This window comes from Microtus pennsylvanicus, chromosome 13 (genome assembly GCF_037038515.1).
Source record: "Microtus pennsylvanicus isolate mMicPen1 chromosome 13, mMicPen1.hap1, whole genome shotgun sequence".
NCBI classification, from domain to species: domain Eukaryota; kingdom Metazoa; phylum Chordata; class Mammalia; order Rodentia; family Cricetidae; genus Microtus; species Microtus pennsylvanicus.
This window is the reverse complement of record NC_134591.1, coordinates 76,150,439-76,173,556: the sequence shown is the minus strand read 5'-3', so window position 1 is coordinate 76,173,556 and position 23,118 is coordinate 76,150,439. Positions and strand designations below refer to the sequence as shown.

The following is a 23,118-nucleotide window of genomic DNA, read 5'->3' as shown; positions in this document are numbered from 1 at the left end:
TAATGCTTTTGGAACATATACATATACACAAATATATATAAATACACACACATACACACATACATACATACATACATGCATGCATACCTACATACATACTTATTTCAAATAGCCCAGGCTGGCCTAGAACTTATAAAGAATTCCTCCCACATATCTGAAACTCACTGTCCATTAGCCTCCAGTTCAGCAAAGGGTCATAGACGAAGGCTTCCAGTACAGCCATGACACTGTCCTTGTGTTCCCGAAGCACTTCCATCACCGTGTGGCATGTGGTTCTGTAGTTGCCATCCAGACCTGTAACCTGCAAGAGTGACAGAGCCACACAGCCAGGAGTTACCAACTGCGGCTCACTGGTGCCTTATGACCAAGGCAAGGGAGGGCCTGTGTCACCCCGGCATGGGCACAGACCTGGGCCAGGACATACACAACATGCAATGCCGACCTCCAAAGGTCATCTAACACGGTAACGGGGACCTGCTACAGAAACCACGTCTGTCCTCAGAGAAGGCTCCATTTCAAATCAGTGTATACCCAGGATCTACTCACCTCCATAGCATTGGTCAACATTCTTGTTAGTCTAAATGGAATCTTTTCTGGGAATTTCTCTCTGGTCATAGCAACCTATATGGTCATTAAAGAAAAAGCCAAATTCATGGTTAGGTTCTGGCCTCTAGCTAAGGTCAGAGGAAGGTGGGCGGCTTCTCTCATTGCATGCACTGACTAACATCACAGCAAGGAAACAAAAGTTCGCTGTTGAATTCAGCGAGAGGGCATTTATCTCAGGGGTTTGAAAGATGACTAAGAAAACAAAAACAGGGAAGAGAAAAAGGACCCTGGCCAGCACATAGTTGGGAGGATGGAGATCCCTCTTCTCTGAGAGGATGTGGGGAGAGTCCTTGCCCAAGGGGCTTAGAGGCTAAGAGGAGGGGGAAGGGAAGGCCTTTGGAGCTGGAGCTGCCTGAACCGTCAGGACGGTTAGCTGTGTGCAGCAGTCACCTCAAAACAGTCCCCGAAGTCGATGTGCAGGATCTTCCCGCTCAGCCGGTCCAGCATCAGGTTGGACGGGTGTCTGACAAGCGAGAGTGGAGGGGGTGCATCAATCAGTCAGACAGCCCCAGGCCAGGGGCTGGCAAAGTCCCACTCTCAGGTGACCACAGCCGCCCCCCCCCCCCCGCTTGTGTGTAAGCTGTTTGGGGGTCACAAAGGCAGAGGAGTGTGCTTGCAGCAGAGGCCGCACAGCCCCCCCCCCCCTTTTTTTTGATTTTCGAGACAGGGTTTCTCTGTAGCTTTTGGTTCCAGTCCTGGAACTAACTCTTATAGACCAGGCTGGCCTCGAACTCACAGAGATCCGCCTGCCTCTGCCTCCCGAGTGCTGGGATTAAAGGCGTGTGCCACCATCGCCCGGCTCGCACAGCCCATTTTATTATCTGCACTTGCATTTCCTTTCTTGGAATCTTGGGTCCCCAGGAAAGTTTCTGTCAAGAGTGGCATAGCTCAGTTATTCCCACCAAGCAGCTACCACAGGGGCTTGTCTGTATAAGTCTAAGTCCTTCTTAGTCTGTCAGTCTTTCTTCAAAGGCATTCTGCCAGGGTTTCAAAAATTTCAAAGTATTTCTTTCTTTCTTTCTTTTTTTTTTTCTCCCCGAGACAGGGTTTCTCTGTAGTTTTAGAGCCAGTCCTGGAATTTGCTCTAGCCTCAAACTCACAGAGATCCGTCTGCCTCTTCCTCCTGAGTCCTGTGATTAAAGGCGTGTACCACCACTGCCAATCACCAAACCACTGGTTTCTAGAGCTCTTCAGTTTGTTTTACAGAGTGTGTGTGTGTGTGTGTGTGTGTGTGTGTGTGTGTCGGCATCAGACTACTGGTTTCTAGAGCTCTCTAGTTTGTTTTACAGTGTGTGTGTGTGTGTGTGTCGGCATCAGACTACTGGTTTCTAGAGCTCTCTAGTTTGTTTTACAGTGTGTGTGTGTGTGTGTGTGTGTCGGCATCAGACTACTGGTTTCTAGAGCTCTCTAGTTTGTTTTACAGTGCTCACACATGGCTCTTGTTTGGCATTTAGAGGATAGAGGACAATTCACAGCTGGTTCTCTCCAGAGAGAGAATTCAGGTTATCAGTTCCTGTGGTGTAAGGACTTTTAACTTCTGAGCTAGCTTTTAACTTCTGTCCTTTTTTAAAGACAGAGTCTTACTGTATAGTCCTGGATATCCTAAAACTCAGAGATCTGCCTGGCTCTGTTTCTGCCTCTTGAGTGCTGGAGTCAAGGGTTTGTCCACTATGCCTTGATTGGCCTTGTCTTTTTTTTTTAAGATTTATTTATTATGTATACAGGGTCTGCCTGCATGCCAGAATAGGGCACCAGATCTCATTATGGATGGTCGTGAGTTACCATGTGGCTGCTGGGAATTGAACTCAGGACCTCTGGAAGAACAGCCAGTGTTCTTAACTGCTGAGTCATCTCTATAGCCCGACTGGGTGGTGTGGGATAATGGTCTGTATTCTGCCAATTATATTTTAAATAAATGCTGACTGGCCAGTAGCCAGGCAGGTAGTATAGGTGGGACAACCAGACAGGAAGTAGAGGTGGGTCAATGAGAACAGGAAAATTCTGGGAAGAAGGAAGTTTCTTTGGGAGTCCTGTCCAAGCCACAGAAGAAGCAAGATGTGACTGCCTCACCGAATAAGGTACAGAGCCACGTGGCTAACATAGACAAAAAATAATGGTTTAATATAAGTTACAAGAGTTAGTAAGAAGCCTGAGCTAATGGGCCAATCAGTTTATAACTAATGTAGAACTCTGTGTGATTTCTCTGGGACTTAATGATTGCGGGAACCGGGCAAGACAGAAAACTCAGACAACAGCTGGGCTTGTCTTTTAAAGATGAGATCTCATTTTGCTGCCCAGGCTCATCTCAAATCTTAGGCTCAGGCAACATTCCCATCTTGGCTCCCAGGTGCTGGGACTAGAGGTGTATGTCTTAGAGCCTGGCTCTTAACTTAGCTTTCATTTTGGAGGTAGGGGGCACAAAACAATTTTTACTCAAGTAATTGCATGAGACACAATTCCAAAAGAAAAGCAGTAGACACCAAATGATCAGTTTTGTTTGCTTTCTTGTTGGTTAGTATCTAAACATTCCCAGTTTTCTTTTTCCTTTTCGGATGGTACCGCAGATTAAACTCTGGCTTTGCATTAGCTACACAAGTGCTCTTCTACTGAGTCTATCCCAGGCCTGAAGTATCTCTTTGGTTATGACACTTAGAAGTGTATTCTGTATAAGATAAGGTTCTACTTTGGTTGGTTTCAATTATAGATGGAGAATGATCTGTCTTCAGTACAGTGGTGACTGAAGAGTGTGTTACAACAATGAATCACTTTGGGGACCCCTCCCTGCTGCAGGCACAGTCACCCTACATCTCAATAAAGCCATGCTTGCTTGCCCTTTAAAAAAATAAAATAGTCATTTTCAATGGTCACAAATTTCACTAGAAGACAAAATGAAACCATTCAGAACAACTGGAGAAAGAAACTCAAAGGCACAAATTAGATTCACTCACCTGTCTCCCAGGCCTAAAATGTATCCAACCATTGACATGACGGCTAAGGAGCGGGTATAGTTGGTTCTTCGGTCAAACCACACCTATAATACAAAAGCACTTGTGAATCAGCGTTCTATGAATCAGTAGCTTCAACAAAGTTAAGCGGTCCAGGACAGCTGTCCTTAGCTTCTACCGTAACAGTTAGGATGGATAACGGAACAAAGATCCCATTCATGATTATAAACTATGCCTTAGTATAAACTTTATCAGAAGTGTGCTGTGACAATGTAAGTGAAAATGTTTTCTCCTCGAGACTGTGAAGATAAACATCTTTCCAAATTGTTTGCCATACTTAATATCATTCCAAAAAATGTTAACAGTGCTGTTTCTGATCCACACATCGGTCCTCAAACCTCTGTGGTAGAAAACAGAGATAGCCAATGTGAAGAGATGCGTGTTCCTAAGACAGGCAGAGAACAACGAGATAGTCCTGGAATGGATTCCATGGGGAGATCAGATCAGTGTGTGAGCAAAGCACAGCATCTAGACGGTGGGAAGGCAGATGTTTACCCAGTGACAGCAGCAGACCACTAAAGACTTTTAAAAGCTGTATTTATTGGCTGGGCAGCGGTGGCTCACACTTTTAATCCCAGCACTCGGGAGGCAGAGGCAGGCAGATCTCTGTGAGTTTGAGGCCAGCCTGGTCTACAAGAGCTAGTTCCAGGTCAGGCTCCAAAGCTACAGAGAAACCCTGTCTCAAAAAACCAACCAACCAACCAAACAACCAAACAAAAACCCTGTATTTATTTATTTGTGTATGTGTGTCTGGGAGGAAAGGGCAGAGGACAGCTTGTATGAGTTAGTTTTCTCCTTCTACCATGTGGGTTCCAGGGATTGAACTCAGCTTGTTAGAGAGTGAATTAACCTGCCAAGCTCTCCCTCTGGCCCATTTGTATTTTATTTTCTTTTTTAAGATTTATTTATTTATATGTGTTTGAGTGTTTTGCCTGCATGTATGTATGTGTACCACATATATGCCTGATGCCTGAAATGGCCAGAAGGATGTTGGATCCCTGTGACTGGAGTTACAGATGGTTGTGAGCTGCCATGTGAGTTCTGGGAACTTAACTGAAGTCCTCTGCAAGAGTAGTTAGTGCTCTTAACCACTCAACACTTTCTCTAGTCCTCTCCACCCCAATACAGGGTCTGATATATAGCTCAGATTCTCTTAAAACTCTCTATGTAGCAAAGGATGGACTTAAATTCATGGTGATCCTCCTGACTCAGTCTCCTAAATGCTGTGATTACAGGCAGGTTTCAGAAAGCTTTTCGTGAAAATTCCTCATCTAACCACAACAAAAATGACCACACCTCCTGTAATATGTGGGTATCTGTGGTGGCAGTAAGGCAGCCTGCAGAGCCCCAGGACATACCTCTGAGCTGGGGCTTTTCAGCCACAGTAGCTTGGCCAGGTCGTCCCCGGCTGTGTTGTTGACAGCGTGCTCAAACACCTCCACTTTCTGCATCAGAGTCAGGTGATCATAGTCGGGAGCCATCTGAATCAGGACATAACCAGTCAGTGAAATGAGCCACTCACATTTAGAAAAACGGGGAGACAAGCGGAGTGGGGCTGATTTCACCAGCAATGGCAACAGAGAAAGGAAATAACAAGGGAAAGGGAAAAACAATGTGGTTGCTATTTTTTTTTTTAAATTTGGTAACACAATGCTTTATTTTGTAGCCCTAGCTGTTCTGGGATTTGCTATTAGATCAGGATGGCCTTGAACTCACGGCCAACTACTTGCCTCTGCTTTCCCAGTATTAGGATTAAAATCGTGCATCATTATGCCCAGCACTTTTTTTTTAAATTTGAGACAGGGTTTCTCTGTGTAGCCCTGGCTGTCTTAGAACTCACTCTGTATGTCAGGCTGGCCTCGAGTTCATAGAGATCCTCCTGCCTCTGCCTTCCAAGTGCTGAGATTAAAGTGTGTGCCACCACCACCAGGCAAGGTTTTTAATTTATTTTTTTTTAAATTGTCTTATTGTTTTGTGTGCATGTGGAGGTCAGAGGAAATTTCTGGAAGTTGGTTCTCCCCTTCACTGTGGATTCTGGAGATCAGGCCTGTACAGCAGGGGCCTTTGCCCTGAACCTTCTTGCTGGCCCTCCTTTGTTTCTCAGCAGTTATCTGCGTTATGAGTTACTTCATTAAGCTTTTTCCATAGTGATTTCCATGGACAGCTTTCTCAGTGGTACCCCACTGTTGGCACACTGTGAAAAGGTATTGCTGTTGGGCGGTGGTGGTGCACACCTTTAATCCCAGAACTTGGGAGACAGAGGCAGGTGGATCTCAAGTGAGTCTGTGGCTAGCCTGGCCTACAAAGCAAGTTCCAGGATAGACTGGAAGACAGAGAAACCCTGTTTTGAAAAAAAGCAAAAATAAAAAAACAAAAACAAAAAAACAAGAAAAGAACCCCCCTTGCAAAAACAAACAAACAAACAAAATGTACTCCTGTGACTGGTGTAACAAAAAGCTGAGCGGTTAATAGCTGAGCAGGAGGGATGTCAGGGCAGAGAGAGAACTCGACAGGGAAGAAGCAGCATGAGCGGCATGGAGCGATGAGGTAATGAGCTACATGACAAAATGCAGATCAAAATAAATTTAGGAATTTAAGTTACAGAAGCTAGCAGGACAAGCCTAAGCTTAGGTTAAAGTTTCATAATTAACAGTAAGTCTCCATGTCATTATTTGTGAGCTGGTGGCCCCAAGAAATATCTGACTACGCTTCACCAGACAGGTATGGGTGCCCTGGAGTGTGGGTGTCCGTGAGGTCACGGGTGTTGGCATGGGGTGGCACGCACCCGCAGCATGATGCGATGCTCAATGTTCAGGAGGATCTTCTTCTTCTCCCTGTAGTCCCGGATGAGGGCGTGCAGGGTGTCGCAGTGGGGGACCCAGCCAATGAGGCCCGAGTTGGTAGACAGAGGGATGACTGCATATCTCTGGATACTGTGGCCACAGGAGAGGAAGGGGATTGCACAGTGAACAAAAGCACACCTTGGGTCAGCTTAGGACAAACAATGCCTTTGGTGAGCTCCCCAGAAGATGCCATGGAAGCCAGAGTGGTCCTCAACTTGCTTCACAGACTCGGCTCTGCGGAGGAAGCTCTGAAAGGCTACATTGAGAGCTAAAGTAACTTAGAGGAACAGCCACAGGCTAAGAGACAGAGCCGCAGCAGGGAGTTTCACTGGCCTGGGTCTGGGGGAAACATCAAATTTGTAGACCCCTGAGTCTAATCTTCGAGGCATTACCTTCTGAGTTCTTGTAGCTCATTAAAAGTGTTAATTACACAATGGAACAAAACATCTGGAGAAGCTTCTTTGCTGGGCACCTTAGTGTTCCTTGTCAGACACTTAAACATCAGTTTTGTTTTGCTTTGTTTGAGAGTGGTGCACGCCTTTAATCCCAGCACTCAGGAGGCAGAGGCAGGTGGATCTCTGTGAGTTTGTGATGGAGGAGGGTCACCTGTCTATGTGTTACTTTCATTGGTTAATAAAGAAACTGCCTTGGCCCTTTGATAGGACAGAAAATTAGGTAGGCGGAGTAAACAGAACAGGATGCTGGGTAGAAGGCAATGAGGCAGACGCCGTAGCCTTCCTCTCCAAGATGGACATAGGTTAAGAATCTTCCCGGTAAGCCACCATCTCGTGGTGCTACACACATTATTAGAAATGGGTTACTCAAGATGTGAGAGTTGGCCAGTAAGAGGCTGAAACTAATGGGCCAGGCAGTGTTTAAAAGAATACTATTTGTGCGTTGTTATTTCCGGGGCTAAGCTAGCTGTGCGGGAGCCAGGTGGGAACGCAGCCCGCTGCTCCATCTACAAGTTGGAGGTCAGCCTGGTCTACCAGAGTGCTAGTTCCAAGACAGGCTCCAAAGCTACAGAGAAAAACAAACAAACAAAAAAAAAGAGTGGGTTTCTCTAAGTAGCCCTGGCTGGTCTGGAGCCTGTTAAGAGCAGGCATGCAGCAATCCTGCCCCTGCCTCTGTTTCTTGAGTGCTGGGATTATAGGTGTATGCCACCATACTGAGTTATTTTTGTTTCACAACAGGGGGTCATATATAGTTCAGGTTGGCCTCAAGCTCTCTCTAGGCTAGCTTTGAATTCTTGATCCTTGTGTCTCTACCTCCCAAGCTCTAGGACTACAGGCATGTGCCACTGGACCTGACTCAGGCACTTAATTTTACTAAGTTTGTGAAGATACCTGATTCCAGAGACAGCGGAGGAGGGAATGTGAAGAACTCTGAGAGCTCAGCCTCTCACAGCGCTCTGAATACCTGAGATTCTTCCGAAGAGAAGTTGGGTCATTGGCCAGGAGCGTGTTCACCAGGCCAAAGAGCTGCATCACTCGCTCATCCTGCCGCAGATCTTCGTGGCCTTTCAGGAGAAAAACAAACTCGTGCCCATTGCTGCCTGCAAGAAACAGGGGAGCATCTGAAGCAGGCCAGAGCTGCTCACGTCACTCCCAAGACCACCAGCTTATTCCTAAGGTCCCCAGAACTCTCTCCCTTCCTAGTCACACTGTCCCCACAGACAAGCACATATACATCCCTGAACTGAGGGAAGAACAGCTCTGCTTTCAGTGGTCCCCAACAATCAACGCTGCTTAGTTAAAACAAAACCTATTTTATGAGGACTGGGAATGACGTGTTGAGACCCTAGAGGTTCCCTGTTCTCCTCTGTCCTTTCCTGACTCCTACAGGCCGCATCACCTGGGCTCCAGTGGAATATGCCCAATGGGAGAACCAGCAGGGGGCCAGGAACCCTGAAGAGGGACAGGTCAGGGGATCTGCCCCATAACTGGCTGGGCAAGTAAGTCTGGGGTGGGGGGGTGGGGGAGAGCAGCCTCACTGCTAAGTAGCATTGGAGCCTGTCCTGGCACTAGCTCTGTAGACCAGGCTGGCTTTGAACTCACAGAGATAAGCCTGCCTCTGTGAGTGCTGGGATTAAAGGTTTGCACCACGACCTTTAAAAAGGTAAGAGTTCCTTCTTAAGCTTCTCTCTCTCTCTTTTTTAAAGAGACAGGGTCTCATGGAGTCCATTCTGACCTTGAATTTGTAATGATCCTCCCAGTCTTTGCCTCTGGAGTACTAGTTTATGTGTGCCACCAAGCCAATGGGTTTATATTGTCCCATAGTTCCAACTCAGGGTGCTGTGCATGAAAGGCAAGCAGCTACCAACTGAACAATATTCATAGCATCTCCATTAAATACTAAAGGCCATCACTGGTGGGACCATGATTGATTGACGGGGGTGAATAATCACTGTGCTCAAGAAGCAAGCATTATTTTTTTAAAGGTTTGTTGTTTTTACACATATGTATGAATCTTGTGAGCATATGTGTCCAGGTACTCATGGAAGCCAAGAGTTTCAGATCCCTATGAACCTGAGATCTCTCAGCCCCTAGATAGATGGCTCTAAAGCTAAGAGCCTGTACTGTTCCTACAGGGTACACAAGTTCTGTTCCCAGCAGCTCACAACTCTCTGTGACTCAGGTTCATAGGGATCTGAAACTCTTGGCTCATGGGGGGGCTGGAGAGATGGCTCAGTGGTTAAGAGCACTGGCTGCTCTTCCAGAAGTTCTGAGTTCAATTCCCAGCAACCACATGGTGGCTCACAACCATCTGTAATGAAATCTGGTGCCCTCTTCTGGCGTGTGGGCATACATGGAGGCAGAACGTTGTATACATAAGAAATAAATAAATCTTTAAAAAAAAAAGAGAGAGACATCTATCTAGTCCAGAAACAAGCATTATTAAGGGTGAGAAAGGTGGTGATGCAGTGGATCTCTGTGCTCTGTGAGTTCAAGGCCAGCCTGGTCTACAAAATGAGTTCCAGGACAGCCAGAACTCTGACCTTATCTCAAAAAACAAAACAAAGAGTGAGAAAGTAAACCAGGCATAGTGATGAACACCTTTAATCCCAGCACTCTGGAGGCAGAGGTAAAGCCGATCTCTGAGAGTTTGAGGCCACCCTGGTCTATATCATGAGCTTCAGGACAGATGGGGCTACATAGTGAGACCCTATCTCAAAAAATCTCTCATGATTTGGGTTCTCCTTCTTATTTAGCTTCTCTAGGATCACTAATTATGGGCTCAATGTCCTTTATTTATGGCTAGAAACCGGCTGACGAGGGAGGGGGACTTGATTGGGGGAGGGGGAGGGAAATGGGAGGCGGTGGCGGGGAAGAGACAGAAATCTTTAATAAATAAATATAAAAAAAATCTCCCATGAACAAATAAGTATATAAATAAACAAATGTGAGGAAGGATGTGAGCGCAGTCTGGCTGCGACATCTGTCACCACACTGATCCCTGGTCCCAGGGTTGGTTTGGATCATCTAGCTGGCTGGGCAGGTGTCCCTTTCCTCTATTACTGTCCCTCTCAAAGCCATTCACTCTGTCCAGGAGGAGCAGCTGAGCTCCCTGTTAGGCCCTCCACAAGCTCTCAGGAGTGAGAAAGCTCGACTGGACAGCCGGCTCATCAGCTGAGAGTGTTTGCTGTGCATGGAGAGGTGGCTCAGTGGGTAAGAGCACTGGCTGTTCTTCCAGAGGACCCAGGTTCAGTTCCCAGCACCCATCATGGCAGCTCACAACCATCTGTAACTCCAATTCCAGGGGACCCGACACCCTCTGCTGGTCTCTGTAGGCATGAATGTGGTGCGGAGGCATACATACAGGCATACAGGCAAAATATGCATACACATCAAAGAGGGGGGAATGGGGTCAGGGAGGGAGGAAGAGGAAGAAGAAAGAGGAAGGGAGTAGGAGGGAGGGAAGGAGAGAGAAGATCAAAGGAGAAAGAGGAGGGAGTAAGAGGGAGGGAGGGAGAGGATGAAAGAGAGCAAGTGCTAAGTAATTATGAGGAATCAGAGGCCCCATCCCAGCATCCACACAACTAATCAGGGACCTTGTAACCCTACTTCCAAGGTGGAGCTGAGACAGGAGGTTTGCTGGGACTTGGTTGCTTTCAGCTTAGCTGAGAAAATGAGAGCCTCACAGCCTGATATTCAGGGAGAGATCCTATTTTAAAAAGGATCGAGCAGAGTTATAGAGACACTTGATGCCCTCTTCTGTCTTCATTTAAGACACTATTCACATACACATACAATCAGAAACACAGCAGTGGTGGCACACGCCTTTAATCCTAGTACTTGGGAGGCAGAGGCAGGCGGGATCTCTGTGAGTTCAAGGCTAGCCTGGTCTACAGAGCTAGTTCCAGGACAGGTTCCAAAGCTACAAAGAAACCCTGTCTCGAAAAACAAAAAAACAAAACAAAAACAAAACAAAAAACCCAATCAGAAACACACACACACACACACACACACACACACACACACACACACACACACTCAGTGAGGAAGCCAGGCCTGGAGGTACATGCTTGTGATACAAGTACTTGGAAGGCAAAGGAGGAGTGCCTCAAATTTGTGGCCAACCTGAGCTACATACACAGTGAGTACAGGGCAGCCAGGAATACAGAATGAGGCCCAGTTCCAACACCCTCTTGCTTCTCTAAAAGGGCAAGAGACCTCACAGAGCTTGAACAGAGCTCTTGGGCCTCCCTTAACTGGTCCAGGCTGGCAGCACTCTGTTCCTAAAACAACTTCAGAGGCAGCTTCATGGTAACACAGTCTACTGTGAGAAGCCAAGTTCAGCCTGCTCATTTCGGACAAGGACGGTAAAGCAGGAACATCCAAGAGCACAAAAGCTGTCTTTGTAACAGCTTGTCATAGTCCATGTTTACCTCAGATGCCTTTCTTGGCACCATCAGTTTCCCGTAGCTTCCCACCACAACCGAATGATTAGACAAGGGCAGCTGTCTGCTGCTCACTCAACAAGTGCAGCGCTGGGCAAAGGAGGAGACTCACTGTCCTCCCTCTCCCTTCTGACAGAGATGGGGCTGCCGCCGGGAAAATAGCAAGCAATCATTTCAAAAGAAAGGCAGGAACTGAGGCAGGATAGAGGAGGTGAACTCAGTCCTTACCCATCAGGGTCAACTTCCGGGGCCTCTGCTTGGACGTGATGACTTGCAGAGATGGGGCTATGGACTGAATGCGGATGATTGGCTGGTTGGGGTCATAGGTTCCTGGCACAGCCAATTCTAGGTCCCGGCACATCAGAAGTTTTGGGGAAACATACTGCAGCTCCAGGGATGTGAGCTGTGAACAGTTAGGAAAGGATTTAGACTTCCGCCTTTCAAGGGGAACTGAAAAGGAATTTAAGCATTTTTCTTTCATTAAACGGCAGTAAGCGATTTCTTGTCCTAAAGTCTTCAGCATGAGTGAAGGCTGATGCACAGGATCAGCTCACAAGGCACTCTGCCTCAAGAGCCTACCTGGGGTAACTGCTTGGAGATCCGCCTGAACACGTGATAATAGAGGTCCCAGGCTTGGGTGAGGTCCTTGACGTTCCCTGATTTCATGTACTTCCTGCACCATTCCTGTGCCTCCATTAAATCGCGACCATACGCCTGAGAAGCAAGCAGGGAAAAGTTTCAAGTTACCAAAGTAGCTCAATCCCCTAGCAGACCACACAGATGCCAAGGGTGCCGGAGGGGGTATAAAGCTACCAAGAGGGAATAGCTGAGCAGAAGGGGCTGAGCAGTCCCAACCTTGGAGCTCCCAGGGCATGAATGAGGGTGACCTAACCACAAAGGGGGATTTGGGGAGAATAAGATGGCTTCTAGAGGAATTTCTGTTAAAATTTCAGCAGCTGAGGGAGTGGCTGGGTGGGGCAGTACTTGCCCGTTATGTGTGAGGTCCTGAGTTTGATCCTACCCCTCAGCATGTCAAGAAAATGAAAATAATTTAAGGGGCTAGAGAGATGGCTCAGTGGTTAAGCACACTGGCTATTCTTCCAGGTCTTGAGGTCACTTTCCAGCACCCACATGGAGGGTCACAACATCTGTAACTGTACTCCCATGGAACTAATACCCTCTTCTGGTGTATACAGATGGAGACAAAACACTCATATACATAAATAAATAAATCTTTAAAAGAAAAGGCCAATACTTTTTTTTTTTTAAGTAGAAGGATTGGCCAGGTAGTGGTGGCGCACACCTTTATCCCTGCACAGGCAGAGGCAGGCGGATCTCTGTGAGTCCAGGCCTGGTCTACAAAGTAAGTTTCAGGACAACCAGGGCTATTATGCAGAGAAAGAAAACAGAAAAGAAAAGAAAGAAGGAAAGATTGTTGTAAGACTATATTTCTAATGTTTTGTTTTGCTTTGTTTTTCTGGGCATGAGTTAGTTCTAGGTCTAGGCTGGCCTTGAATTGCAATTCTCCTGCCCAGAGCACTGGGGCGACAGTTTCCTAACAGTCTGGTGAGGCCATGTCCTGCCACTCTCAGCCCGTACCTGGTTAAAGGATGTTTCCTTCAGAGTCTGGGGGCCCCGCTCCATCATAGCATGCAGGGGCTCCAGCACCTCAAACATGCCTTTCACATTCCTCTCCCCAAAGTACAAGCGTGATGCCTCTTCCAGGCCTTCATGCCACATCTCGTGCCAGAGGATGGCGACTCGAATTAGCTCTTCGCTCACCTGGATCAAGGGGAGAAGGAAGGAAGGCACAGGTGAGCTACGATTAGGAACATGCGACTTGGAGACAGTAGAGAGACTCACTCACCATCATGGCTTGCTGGACCAGGGTGTTACTGTGCTCACACATGTTCTTCAGGATCTTGTTGGCTGCATTGTGGCGGGCTGTTGTGGTAGACTTGGAAGCCACCGTTAGGGGGTAGATGAGGGCCTGAAGCAAACAGAGGAACACTTGCAAAGGGACTGGGATACGGAACTGATGTGCTTTAAGGAGGATGGCAAAGAAGTGCTGAGGACAGCATTAGCCTGTGGACGTTAGGAAAGAGGCCACTGCATTGGGAGAGGAGGGCCCTGCTCACTGTCGACTCCGCCAGCACTGTGTGGGGCACTGGCTCTCAGTCCCGGGGCTGGCACGTACCTGGGGGTGGTAGCGACCAATGTCTGTAAGAAGCTGGTGAATGAGCCGGCCCACCAAGGGTCTGGGTGTGTCGATCCTTGCAATGAGCTGGGGTATAACCTGGCATGCAGGAAGACATGATGCATAGCACGTGAGGCAAGGAAAGAAGACTGATGTCTGAGACAAGGTCTCATGTGGCCTAGGCTTGTCGTGATCCCTCTGCCTCCATCTCCCCTGTGCTGGGATTTCAGGCATATGCTTTGACTTAGCAGGTCTTCGGGAGAATCTGTAGTCTGGAGCTTGGGACCAAGCTTACGACACAGGCTGCCTTGCTACTGGGACCACTGGTGATTTCAAGAGGGCACAAACGGGACGGACTGTGACCCACGCCCACTGACACCAGGTTCTCACCTGCAACCAAGTGTCAATCTGTATGGCCTTCACCCCTTCCACCAAGGCTTCATTGACATCTGGCCAATGACCATAATCAAACCACAAGGTGAGGACTCTGGGGAGACAGGAGAGAGTCACAGGAACTGAGTTTCCTAGCTTGTCTGCTTTCCCCTTGAAGGCTGTGATGGGGACAGAGCCTGGGAGGGACCTCTAAGGATTCATCCCAAGGTTTTGTCCCAGGTCTGTCAGGGTCATTGAGGTACAAGCTCAGTCGCAGAGATGAGGGGGCAGGGTCTGTGCACGTAGAAGGAGGAGTCTGGAGGATGGGCACTGAAAGGCTGGTGAGTCTGACAGTCCCCAGGATGAACGGGAGGCGGCCTCCCCCATCTCACTCCATCTTCACAGCTCCCAGCCTCACAAGTGAGGTCTGGTTGGCTGTCGTGTCTCAGGGGACAAGAGAAGAAAGGCCCATATGCTGACTGTACTGTACTGACGAGAGGTGGAGTACAAAGACACCTCTACGTCCTGCCACTGATAAGGCCTTCAGAAGAATCCTCCCTCCATACCTGAGTGTATCCTGCAGGTTGTTGCCTCTCGACAAGGAGATAGAACGGAAGAAGCCCTGGACGGCAGGGACAGTGTACAGCAAGAGGGTTTTGGACAAATCCTGTTGGGATATAAGTGCGTCACTGACTCTCCTTCTCAGCTCTCTTCTGTGAAGCAGGCACAGCTGTACACTGATGGCGCCCGCTCAGAGGGCGGTCAGGAGTGTGAGGAAACTCATGCCTGGGGCTAACAGCATACAGAATGCATCCCACAGTAGCCACTGCTTTCCAAATCATAGTGCGGCTTCCTGACAGGGCCGTAGGAGTGGAGCGGAGGCTCTAAACACGCTGTTCTCTGAAATTGTTGGCTGCTCTGTTGCACTCTGGACTGACAGGCCCAAGGGAGGAAGACAGGGGAAGTGCAGGGCAGAGGACAGATCCCCAAGGCTCTGTCCTCAGAGTGGCCCTGCAGCTGTGGCAGCCACCCATACACAGGACAGTGCATTAAGGGGATGAGCTCATCTCTGTGGGAAGCAAGGAGCCTTTCTTCAGCCCTGACAGCAGCTCCCCAACACGCAGGCACTAAAACACAGCCTCTGGCACACAGTAAGGCTAGCCCGTCTGTGTGAGCCCCATCCTGCCTCACCTCGGTGACCTTCTTCTGCAGAGGGGAGGGAGTGGGGCTGTTCTCAGTGCTCTCGGCCTCACTCTCGCTGTTGCTGCCCTCTGTGCTGGTGGCAGCAGCGGCTGAGGCAGCTGTGGTGGCAGCAGTGGTGGCATTGGTGATGTTGGCCCCGCTGGCATGACGCAGCTTCTTCTTCTCATCACGGGCTTGGTTCTGATGTTTATAGTGCAGCACTGCTTCAAAGTTCATCACTGCCCATGCATGCCAAGCCTAGGTTCACAGGGCAAGAGTCAAGGGCAGACACAGGCTTGCTCTGATCTAGTGCAAGGCTCAGAGAAGTGTGAGGCTAGTGTCGGGACAGGGCTTGACATTCTAAGTCCACTCTGAGGACGGGGCCTTGAGATCAGCAGGATGAGACTGCGTCTACAGACACACAGGAAGGGGGCATTACTGCAACCAATGTGACTCATTCACCTCCTGGGCACTAACGGAACTAGATTTTATGGTGAGCATTGTGGGGGGTCACAGCAAGAGCAGCAGTGTAGACTTCTTGCCTCAAGGCCTACAGCTTCTGCAAGGCAGATGGGGTCAGAGGAAGTAGCAATGGGACACCAGTGATCTGAAGCACTCCATAAAGAAGGGCTTGTTAAGCCTTAAATAGAAGCTGAAGAAGGGCAAGGGAGGGGGGTCAGAGAGACAAGAGAGACGATGGCAGTGGGTCTTCCTGGCAGGGGAAAAAAGACAGGTACCTGGAGAGCATGTGCAAAGAACCCAAGGAAACACATGTGCCTGCAGCTTGGGGCTCACAAGGCAGGGTGGAGACAGCTGGCCAAGAGGCAGAGAGCATAAGGCAGTGGATGTGATGGGCCAAGGGGAACTTCATCTGTGACAAAGTGGGGCTTCCTGAGCTTTATTTTTTCAGATTTATTTTTTAATTTTACTTTATGTTAATGGATGTTTTGCCTGCATATATGTATATGTACCACATGCATGCCTGGTACCTGTGGAAGTCAGAAGAGAACACCAGATGCCCTGGAACTGGGGTTCAGGTGGTTTGTGAGCTCTGATTAATAAGGGTCCCACTAAGCAAAACTGCGTTTGGTTATTTTTCTAGCTTTGGACATGCAGCTGCCTGGAAAGGGGAATCATTATTCCTACCATGGACTGGTATGTGTGTGTGTGTGTGTGTGTGTGTGTATGTGTGTGTGTGTGTATGTGTGTGTATACATGTGTGCATACACATGTGTATGTTGCTGGGGATGGAATCCACTGCTTTGTACATGCTTGGCAAACGCTCTATCACTGAGCTATCACCCAGCCAAAGTACAGTTTTCCAGTCAGCATGAAGCGCCTGCAGATGATAAATACTTTTTATTGTAAATATATCTATGGTCTTCAGATCAATTTTGATCCCAGAGGGAATAATTTAGAAGTCACTGGCAAATATGGAGATTTTGGAGAGAAACTGATGATATTGCTAAACCAAGCAGCTATCACCCAGAAAAGATACCCAAAAAAGAGTATGTGCTCCCCTAAAGACACGGGCACCAGCAGGAATACCCCCTGTACTAGCTAGCCACTTCTTTCATACATTTTCTAGCTATTTGTCTTTTAGAAAAGTTTCTGGTAATATAATAGAATGTTATCTAGATATTTCCAATAAAAACAAGTCTAAATTCCCAGTAGAGGAATAGTCAGGGACAGAAGACACAAGGCAGCTAGTGTACAGATAACACAAGGGAAGATAGAGTTTCAGAGAACAACCACGCGCCCAGATGTTCTAGAATAACAGGCAAGGGAGAGACTGTCAGACAGCTGTGGCCCCAGTGCCACTCGAAACAAGGGTATCACTGGAAGTGGTTCTCAACTCAAAGTCTCAACTGGCACCTCTGCTGCCCTGGGATTCATAAAGGAAAGCACAGGCTCCTTGGGCCTCTGTCAGACTTCAGGCATTCCAGGGGCCTGGCTGTGACCATGAGAACATGGGAGAACACAAACAGGGCTCCTCGTGCAGAGAACCCAGGGGCTTGGAGACAGTGCCGGCCCTTCCTCACCTTGTACCAGCTGCGGTCATGCTCTGTGGCGGCACTGTAGTACTGCAGCACCTTGGGGATGGTACTCTCGTTGATGCCCTGAAGGTTCAGCTGCCACTCCCCAAGTTTCAGAAAACACCTGAAAACAGAGAAGCAAGACCCTATGTTGTTCCCTCCCATCAAAGGCCCGGAAGGAGAGGAGCAGATGCTAGGGGTGCCCTAAAGACTTCTGATGTTTACTTTTGCTTTCAAGAGGCAACTGATGGATGTTCAAGCCCATGAAAGGAAGAGAAGGGGAGGTCTATAGAAATCTTGGAGGTGTCTTTTCTTCAGATCTGTGCATTCCAATGACAGCATAAACCAGATCCCAGGTTTATAGGCAGGACTCTATAAGCAAGCTTTGTGCAGGACAGTTGTTCACTACTTTCTTCTCATTGATATTTTTCCTCCTCCTTCTCCTCCCCTCCATTCCAGATGGTGATGGTACTAATGAGAGCACCTGCTGATTGCTACTCAAATCTAGGTACTGCTCTCTGTCCTTGATAGTGGGCTCCTGCACCTCACATCACACTAGGAGACAGGTGTTCTTACTGCTCCTTTATACAGAACAGAGAGACTAACTTACCTGGAGTCAGGGCTATCTACACTGTGAATCAGTAGTATAGGTGCCATTTTAAAACAAGAAGCCTGAGTCAGTGAGATGGCTCAGTGGGTAAAGACCTCTGCCACCACCCTGATGACCTGAGTTCAATCCCTGGAACTCCTATGGTGGAGGAGAGAGCTGATTTCTGTCAGATGTCCTCTGACCTCCACATGCATTCTGTGACTTGAGAGTACACACACACACACACACACACACACACACACACACACACGTAAAATTAAAAAACGTATTTAGAAATAAGGTACTGAACTCCACAGCTGGACAGCAGCTGGAGGTTAGCACATAAGTGCTCTTGCTGCCAGAGCCCTGGGAAGTAAGGGGCAGAGACTGCAGCAGACAAGCTGACGGCTGCCTGGGATACTCTGCAGAAAACTGAGGGATGTCAGCAACAAGCTACTCCAGGTGCCACGAGTGTGCTCTGCAGAAGCGCTGGACAACAGGCGGGCTCACCTGGCCATGAGCTTGTGCAACTCCTGCTTGTGCTGCTGGTCCTCAGTGGCAATGGCATGCTGGGCCTGCTGCTGCATGGTCTGGACAAAATGCTGCATGTGCTGGAAAGCATCGATCTGTGCAGGACAAAGGCAGAGAGCCACTTGGCATGTTGCCCAACTGTCAGGGGACCTAAACCAGCACTTTCCAAAAACGGTACCCTGAGATACAAGGGTGAGGACCCCACTGGACAGAAAACAGGGTGTGCTGCCTGGAGAGAGCTGGGTTATTCCAGAATGTTCATAATTTACTCACATGTTAGCTTTCCCTGCCAACTCTAATTATCCTTTAACAAGACCTGGGAAACCCACATGCCTGACCAACACAGGTAACAATTCAGATGAAGCAATCCGAAACAAGAGCATGCTTCACTAACAAAGTATTGCCCCACGGGAAATCAGGATGATGGGAACAGTTTCCAGCTAGTAAATCTTGGCATGGATGTAAAACACTACGACACTTGGAGTCTTCGCTACTGCAGATCAGCTACAAGCCCAAACCCACATGAAAACAGAGAAGACCCTCATGCACCCAAGTGGAGGAGGGAAGTCATCATCTAGACAGGCCACTAAGTGGGGCAGTGGCGTGGGAGAGTCTTTACAGCATCCTCCAGCCATCAGGTCTGGGATCTGACAGGAGGCAAGCAGTGGGCATCTAAGGAACAGACAGCTACGCTGAGCAGGAGCAGTGCAGGCCAGCCAGCATCTTGACACATGGGGCCATAGGATTTTGTTCGGGTTTTGTTTGGTGGTGCCGGGCAAGCGCTGCTGCCATGGAGCTGTAGCCTCAGCGAGCGCTTCTAGGACAGGTAGACTGTGCAAACATGTAAAGTATACATTAAAAAGTGATGTAGCCTAAACCCACTAACAGGGAGAACAGCGTGAGGATGCTGCTAAGGTTGTACATGCTTCTCTACAGAGGGAAGGGGACCCAACATGTCAAGAAGCTTTAGTGGGTGGTGGCGGCACACACCTTTAGTCCCAGCACGCAGGAGGCAGAGGCAGACGGATCTCTAAGTTTGAGGCCAACAAACAAACAAAAGCATTAGGTCTTCTTTTTTTTTGGTTTTTTGAGACAGGGTTTCTCTGTGGCTTTGGAGCCTGTCCTGGAACTAACTCTGTAGACCAGGCTGGTCTCGAACTCACAGAGATCCACCTGCCTCTGCCTCCCGAGTGCTGGGATTAAAGGCGTGCGCCATCACTGCCCTGCCTGTTTATTTTTTTTGGTTTGAGGAAGGGTTTCTCTATACAGTCCTGGCACTCACTCTGTAGACTAGGTTGGCCTCAAGCCCACAGAGATCCACCCGCCTCTGCCTCCCACTTGCTGGGATTAATGGAATGTGCTACCGTGCCTTGCCTGAAATAGTGGTTTAAAGTCATGCATAGTGGCATACACTTCAAATCATTTGGGAGACTGAGTCAGGAGGAAGTTTGAAAAAAATCAAAAACCAAACAAAGAACACCGGGGACAGAGCCTACACCCAATAAGTGCCCCGTGAGCACAGCTGGTGGGTGTGGGTTCAGACTGAAGGATGCTGCTCCTTTACGCGATCCTCAGTGCCCAGGGAACAGGATGTGCAGTAAGCAGGCAGACCACAGCAGGGCTGGGAAATTCTGCTCCAACAGAACTATGGTGCTGGGGGCCGGGAAGCTGGCTCAGTGGTTAAGAGCACTAGTTGCTCTTGCAGAGGACCTGTGTTTAGGTACCAGTACCTAAATGATAGCTCACAATCACTTGTAACTCCAGTTCCAGGGGATCCAAAATTCTCTTCTGACCTCTGCAGGCAATAGGCATACATGTGGTGCACAAACATGCAGGCAAAACACTTATACATATAAATAAATAAAAATTGTGATGCTGACAATTGGCCTCACACAGGCCAAACATATGTTCTGTTTTCCAGTTATACCCTTAGTCCATTTTTCTTTTTTTTCTTGAGACAGGGTTTCTATGCATAGCTCTGGATGTTCTGAAATTCACTATGTAACCAGGCTGGCCTTGAACTCTGCCTCCTGAATGCTAAGATTAAGGGCGAGTGTCCTCAAGAGCTCGCCCAGGCTCACTCAGTGCCCTCAAGAGCTCGCCCAGCAGGAACTACACCAGGAGTTTTGGTGCCAGGTGTTCAGAGCCCTTATGCTCTGTGATGTCACTAGCTCTCATCATTCTTCAAATAGGTTTCTAAATCTTGAACCTCATCTGATACAGAAATGAATACTTAACATTGGTATGGACTTTGGTTTATTGATACAAATTTAAGGTCAATTTTATTATATGTCTATTTCTATTCTTGTTTAAGGTATTATGTTTATATAGCTCAAATAAAAATAAAATGTATAATTAAAATTATGGGTTAACAGATAGTCATCTATAATAGTCAAGCCTGTAGCCATGTTAGTTAGGTTTTCTAGATATACAGAGATATATCTCAGAGGAACAGGTATTCTTCAAACCTTTCAAAGACCTACAGAATACGGCATTTAAAATGTTTTAAGAACTTAGAGTTTTCTGGACAGTGAGATATGTCTGCTGTTGGCAGCACCAATTATTTCAAGAGGAAGACGGGCCTTGAAGAGGCTCCTCATGGAGTTTGCTAGCCATTTGAGCAAGAGACTGCTCTTGCCTGGACTGTTTGACAGTATGCTACGTAAACTAGACATGCAGGACCCACAGAAAGATGACTGCTGAACTTGGCTAAAGAAGGTGAGACAGTCCTCCAGGGATCCTCCTTCATGAAAAAGTCTGCCAGACATTCTTCAGGACACTGAAGAAAGTGATTGACAAACTGCCAATATAGGCAAAACTGTCTTTCAAATTTCCTTCTTTATGGAAAAGTCTGCCAGATACTAAGGGCCTGTGGGCTGAAGATGGATGCCTTAACGTTATAAAACTTTGGGTGACTGTCCAGGCAGTGAGATGTTTCTGTCAATTTTAGACCTTTGGAAGTTGCTTACAATGCCCTTCCAGTTTACTTAGGTAATATTATATCCTTCTGGGGTCTTTAATGGCGTTTAAGACAGATAGTTATAGTTTTCCTTAGTTATGATAAAAGATAAATTAGATATAAAACTTTAGACTCACAACAATAAAACATGATAGAATTTTTTAAAATTTTGCCAGATACTAATAGACTAAATATTGTAACTATAATTCTTGCTTGATACCTGCTTTGTTATATGTAATGTTACCATGTTAAAGTTAAAACCTTTCTTTTTATTTAGACAGAAAAGAGGAGATGATATGGGATTTCCCTCTGTATATTGGGAATATATTTTATTACCATTGGTTCATAAAGAAGCTACTTTGGCCTATGACAGGGCAGAATAGAGCTAGGTGGGAAAACAAAACTGAATGCAGGGAGAAAGAAGGTGGAGTCAGGCAGATACCATGTAGCTGTTGAAGGAGAAAGATGCCAGAACCTTATCAGTAGGCCACAGCCTCATGGTGATACAAAGATGAATAGAAATGGGTTAATTTAAGATAATAGCTAGAGCCGGGCGATGGTGGCGCACGCTTTTAATCCCAGCACTCGGGAGGCAGAGGCAGGCAGATCTCTGTGAGTTCGAGACCAGCCTGGTCTACAGAGCTAGTTCCAGGACAGGCTCCAAAGCCACAGAGAAACCCTGTCTCGAAAAACTAAAAAAAAAAAAAAAAAAAAAAGACTGCAGTGGGGAGAACTGCAGTGGGGAGAGAAGGCTGAGTTCTCTCCCTTAGGGAGCACTACAAGACTGTAGTGGGGAGAGAAGGCTGAGTTTTCTTCCTTAGGGAGCACTACAAGACTGCAGTGGGGAAAGAAGGATGAGTTCTCTCCTGTAGGGAGGGATGACAGGGGCCCAAGCCTGGTCTTGCCTCCGAGGACTATATTTTGTAAATCGCCACCATCATCCAGAGATTGTTTCAAAACAAAACCCAAGAGCTTGTCTGTTTCCCAAGGACTTGTCTGCAAACAAGGAGGAATTCTAGGCTGGCATCAGGGAGATCTTCCCTCCCTGCTGTGGTATCTCTCCTGGCATGCTGACACACTGGAGCCCAAACCGATGACAAGAAAGGAGACCAGAAGTCTGAGAGAGAAACCCAGCTGGTCTTTAAAAACGCTAGTCCATGACCGCACAAACACAGGATTTGGTGCCAACGTCAGCCTTCTCTTGTAGGGCAGCACTCTTCAGATCCCAACCACAACTGCGACTACAGGCATCATTGACCAAAGGTACAGATGTCTCTCTCTGACTGGGACTCACGCTGTAAAACCGGAAGAAGCCCTCCACACTGTAGGTATGGCAAGGACACTGACTCCTCCTGGCGGGGTGGGTAGGAACATACCTTGCGAGCACTCTTCCACATGTTTTTCATGTAGGCATAGGTCACTTGAGGGTGAACTGTTGGCAGAGGATGGTCCAGTTGCCGAGATGGATCAACTCCCAAGAGCAACACTAAGGTTTTATGAGCAAGAGCCTTAAAAACAAGAGGGCAAGTTACAAACAGAACTGGGCAGGGCACCACCCCTGGGGTAGGGGTTACTCACCAGTCTGCCGCTCTTGCCACATAGGCTTGCATACTTGAGCCAGGTTCTCATGTCCTCATGAGGGTTGACCACAAGGGACCGCACCATGAGGATTTTCTGCCAGTCTTCCACAATACGCTGGCAGCCCTGGAATGTTCAGAAACGAGGGTTAGACCTGTCTCTGCTCCACCTGAACCCCATAGCAGCAGCCACGTCTGCTCCCTGCGAATGCACTGCTCGCCTCCCAGGGACTTGTCAACACGCAGAGGAGCAGTGGGCGTGGTGCCTGCAGCTGTGTCCTGGCTGTAATTACTGTGACTTTGGAAAAATTATTTAACCTT

The 23,118-nt window shown here is 47.8% G+C and overlaps 1 protein-coding gene across 1 annotated transcript in view; it reads right to left on the bottom strand.

Moving 5' to 3' along the window:
* Mtor (mechanistic target of rapamycin kinase) overlaps nucleotides 1-23,118 on the bottom strand; it is a 111,632-nt gene that overhangs the window by 9,893 nt on the left and 78,621 nt on the right. The window contains exons 35-53 of the mRNA XM_075946393.1: nucleotides 22,799-22,924; nucleotides 22,597-22,728; nucleotides 18,241-18,356; nucleotides 17,148-17,265; nucleotides 15,115-15,363; nucleotides 14,490-14,590; nucleotides 13,942-14,038; nucleotides 13,552-13,650; nucleotides 13,222-13,344; nucleotides 12,954-13,136; nucleotides 11,934-12,068; nucleotides 11,583-11,757; nucleotides 7,874-8,009; nucleotides 6,397-6,544; nucleotides 4,970-5,092; nucleotides 3,555-3,637; nucleotides 997-1,069; nucleotides 547-621; nucleotides 166-301 (exon numbers count right to left, since the gene is read on the bottom strand). Coding sequence (XP_075802508.1) covers nucleotides 166-301; nucleotides 547-621; nucleotides 997-1,069; nucleotides 3,555-3,637; nucleotides 4,970-5,092; nucleotides 6,397-6,544; nucleotides 7,874-8,009; nucleotides 11,583-11,757; nucleotides 11,934-12,068; nucleotides 12,954-13,136; nucleotides 13,222-13,344; nucleotides 13,552-13,650; nucleotides 13,942-14,038; nucleotides 14,490-14,590; nucleotides 15,115-15,363; nucleotides 17,148-17,265; nucleotides 18,241-18,356; nucleotides 22,597-22,728; nucleotides 22,799-22,924 — 2,428 coding nt within the window. The remainder of the gene's footprint in view (nucleotides 1-165; nucleotides 302-546; nucleotides 622-996; nucleotides 1,070-3,554; nucleotides 3,638-4,969; nucleotides 5,093-6,396; nucleotides 6,545-7,873; nucleotides 8,010-11,582; nucleotides 11,758-11,933; nucleotides 12,069-12,953; nucleotides 13,137-13,221; nucleotides 13,345-13,551; nucleotides 13,651-13,941; nucleotides 14,039-14,489; nucleotides 14,591-15,114; nucleotides 15,364-17,147; nucleotides 17,266-18,240; nucleotides 18,357-22,596; nucleotides 22,729-22,798; nucleotides 22,925-23,118) is intronic.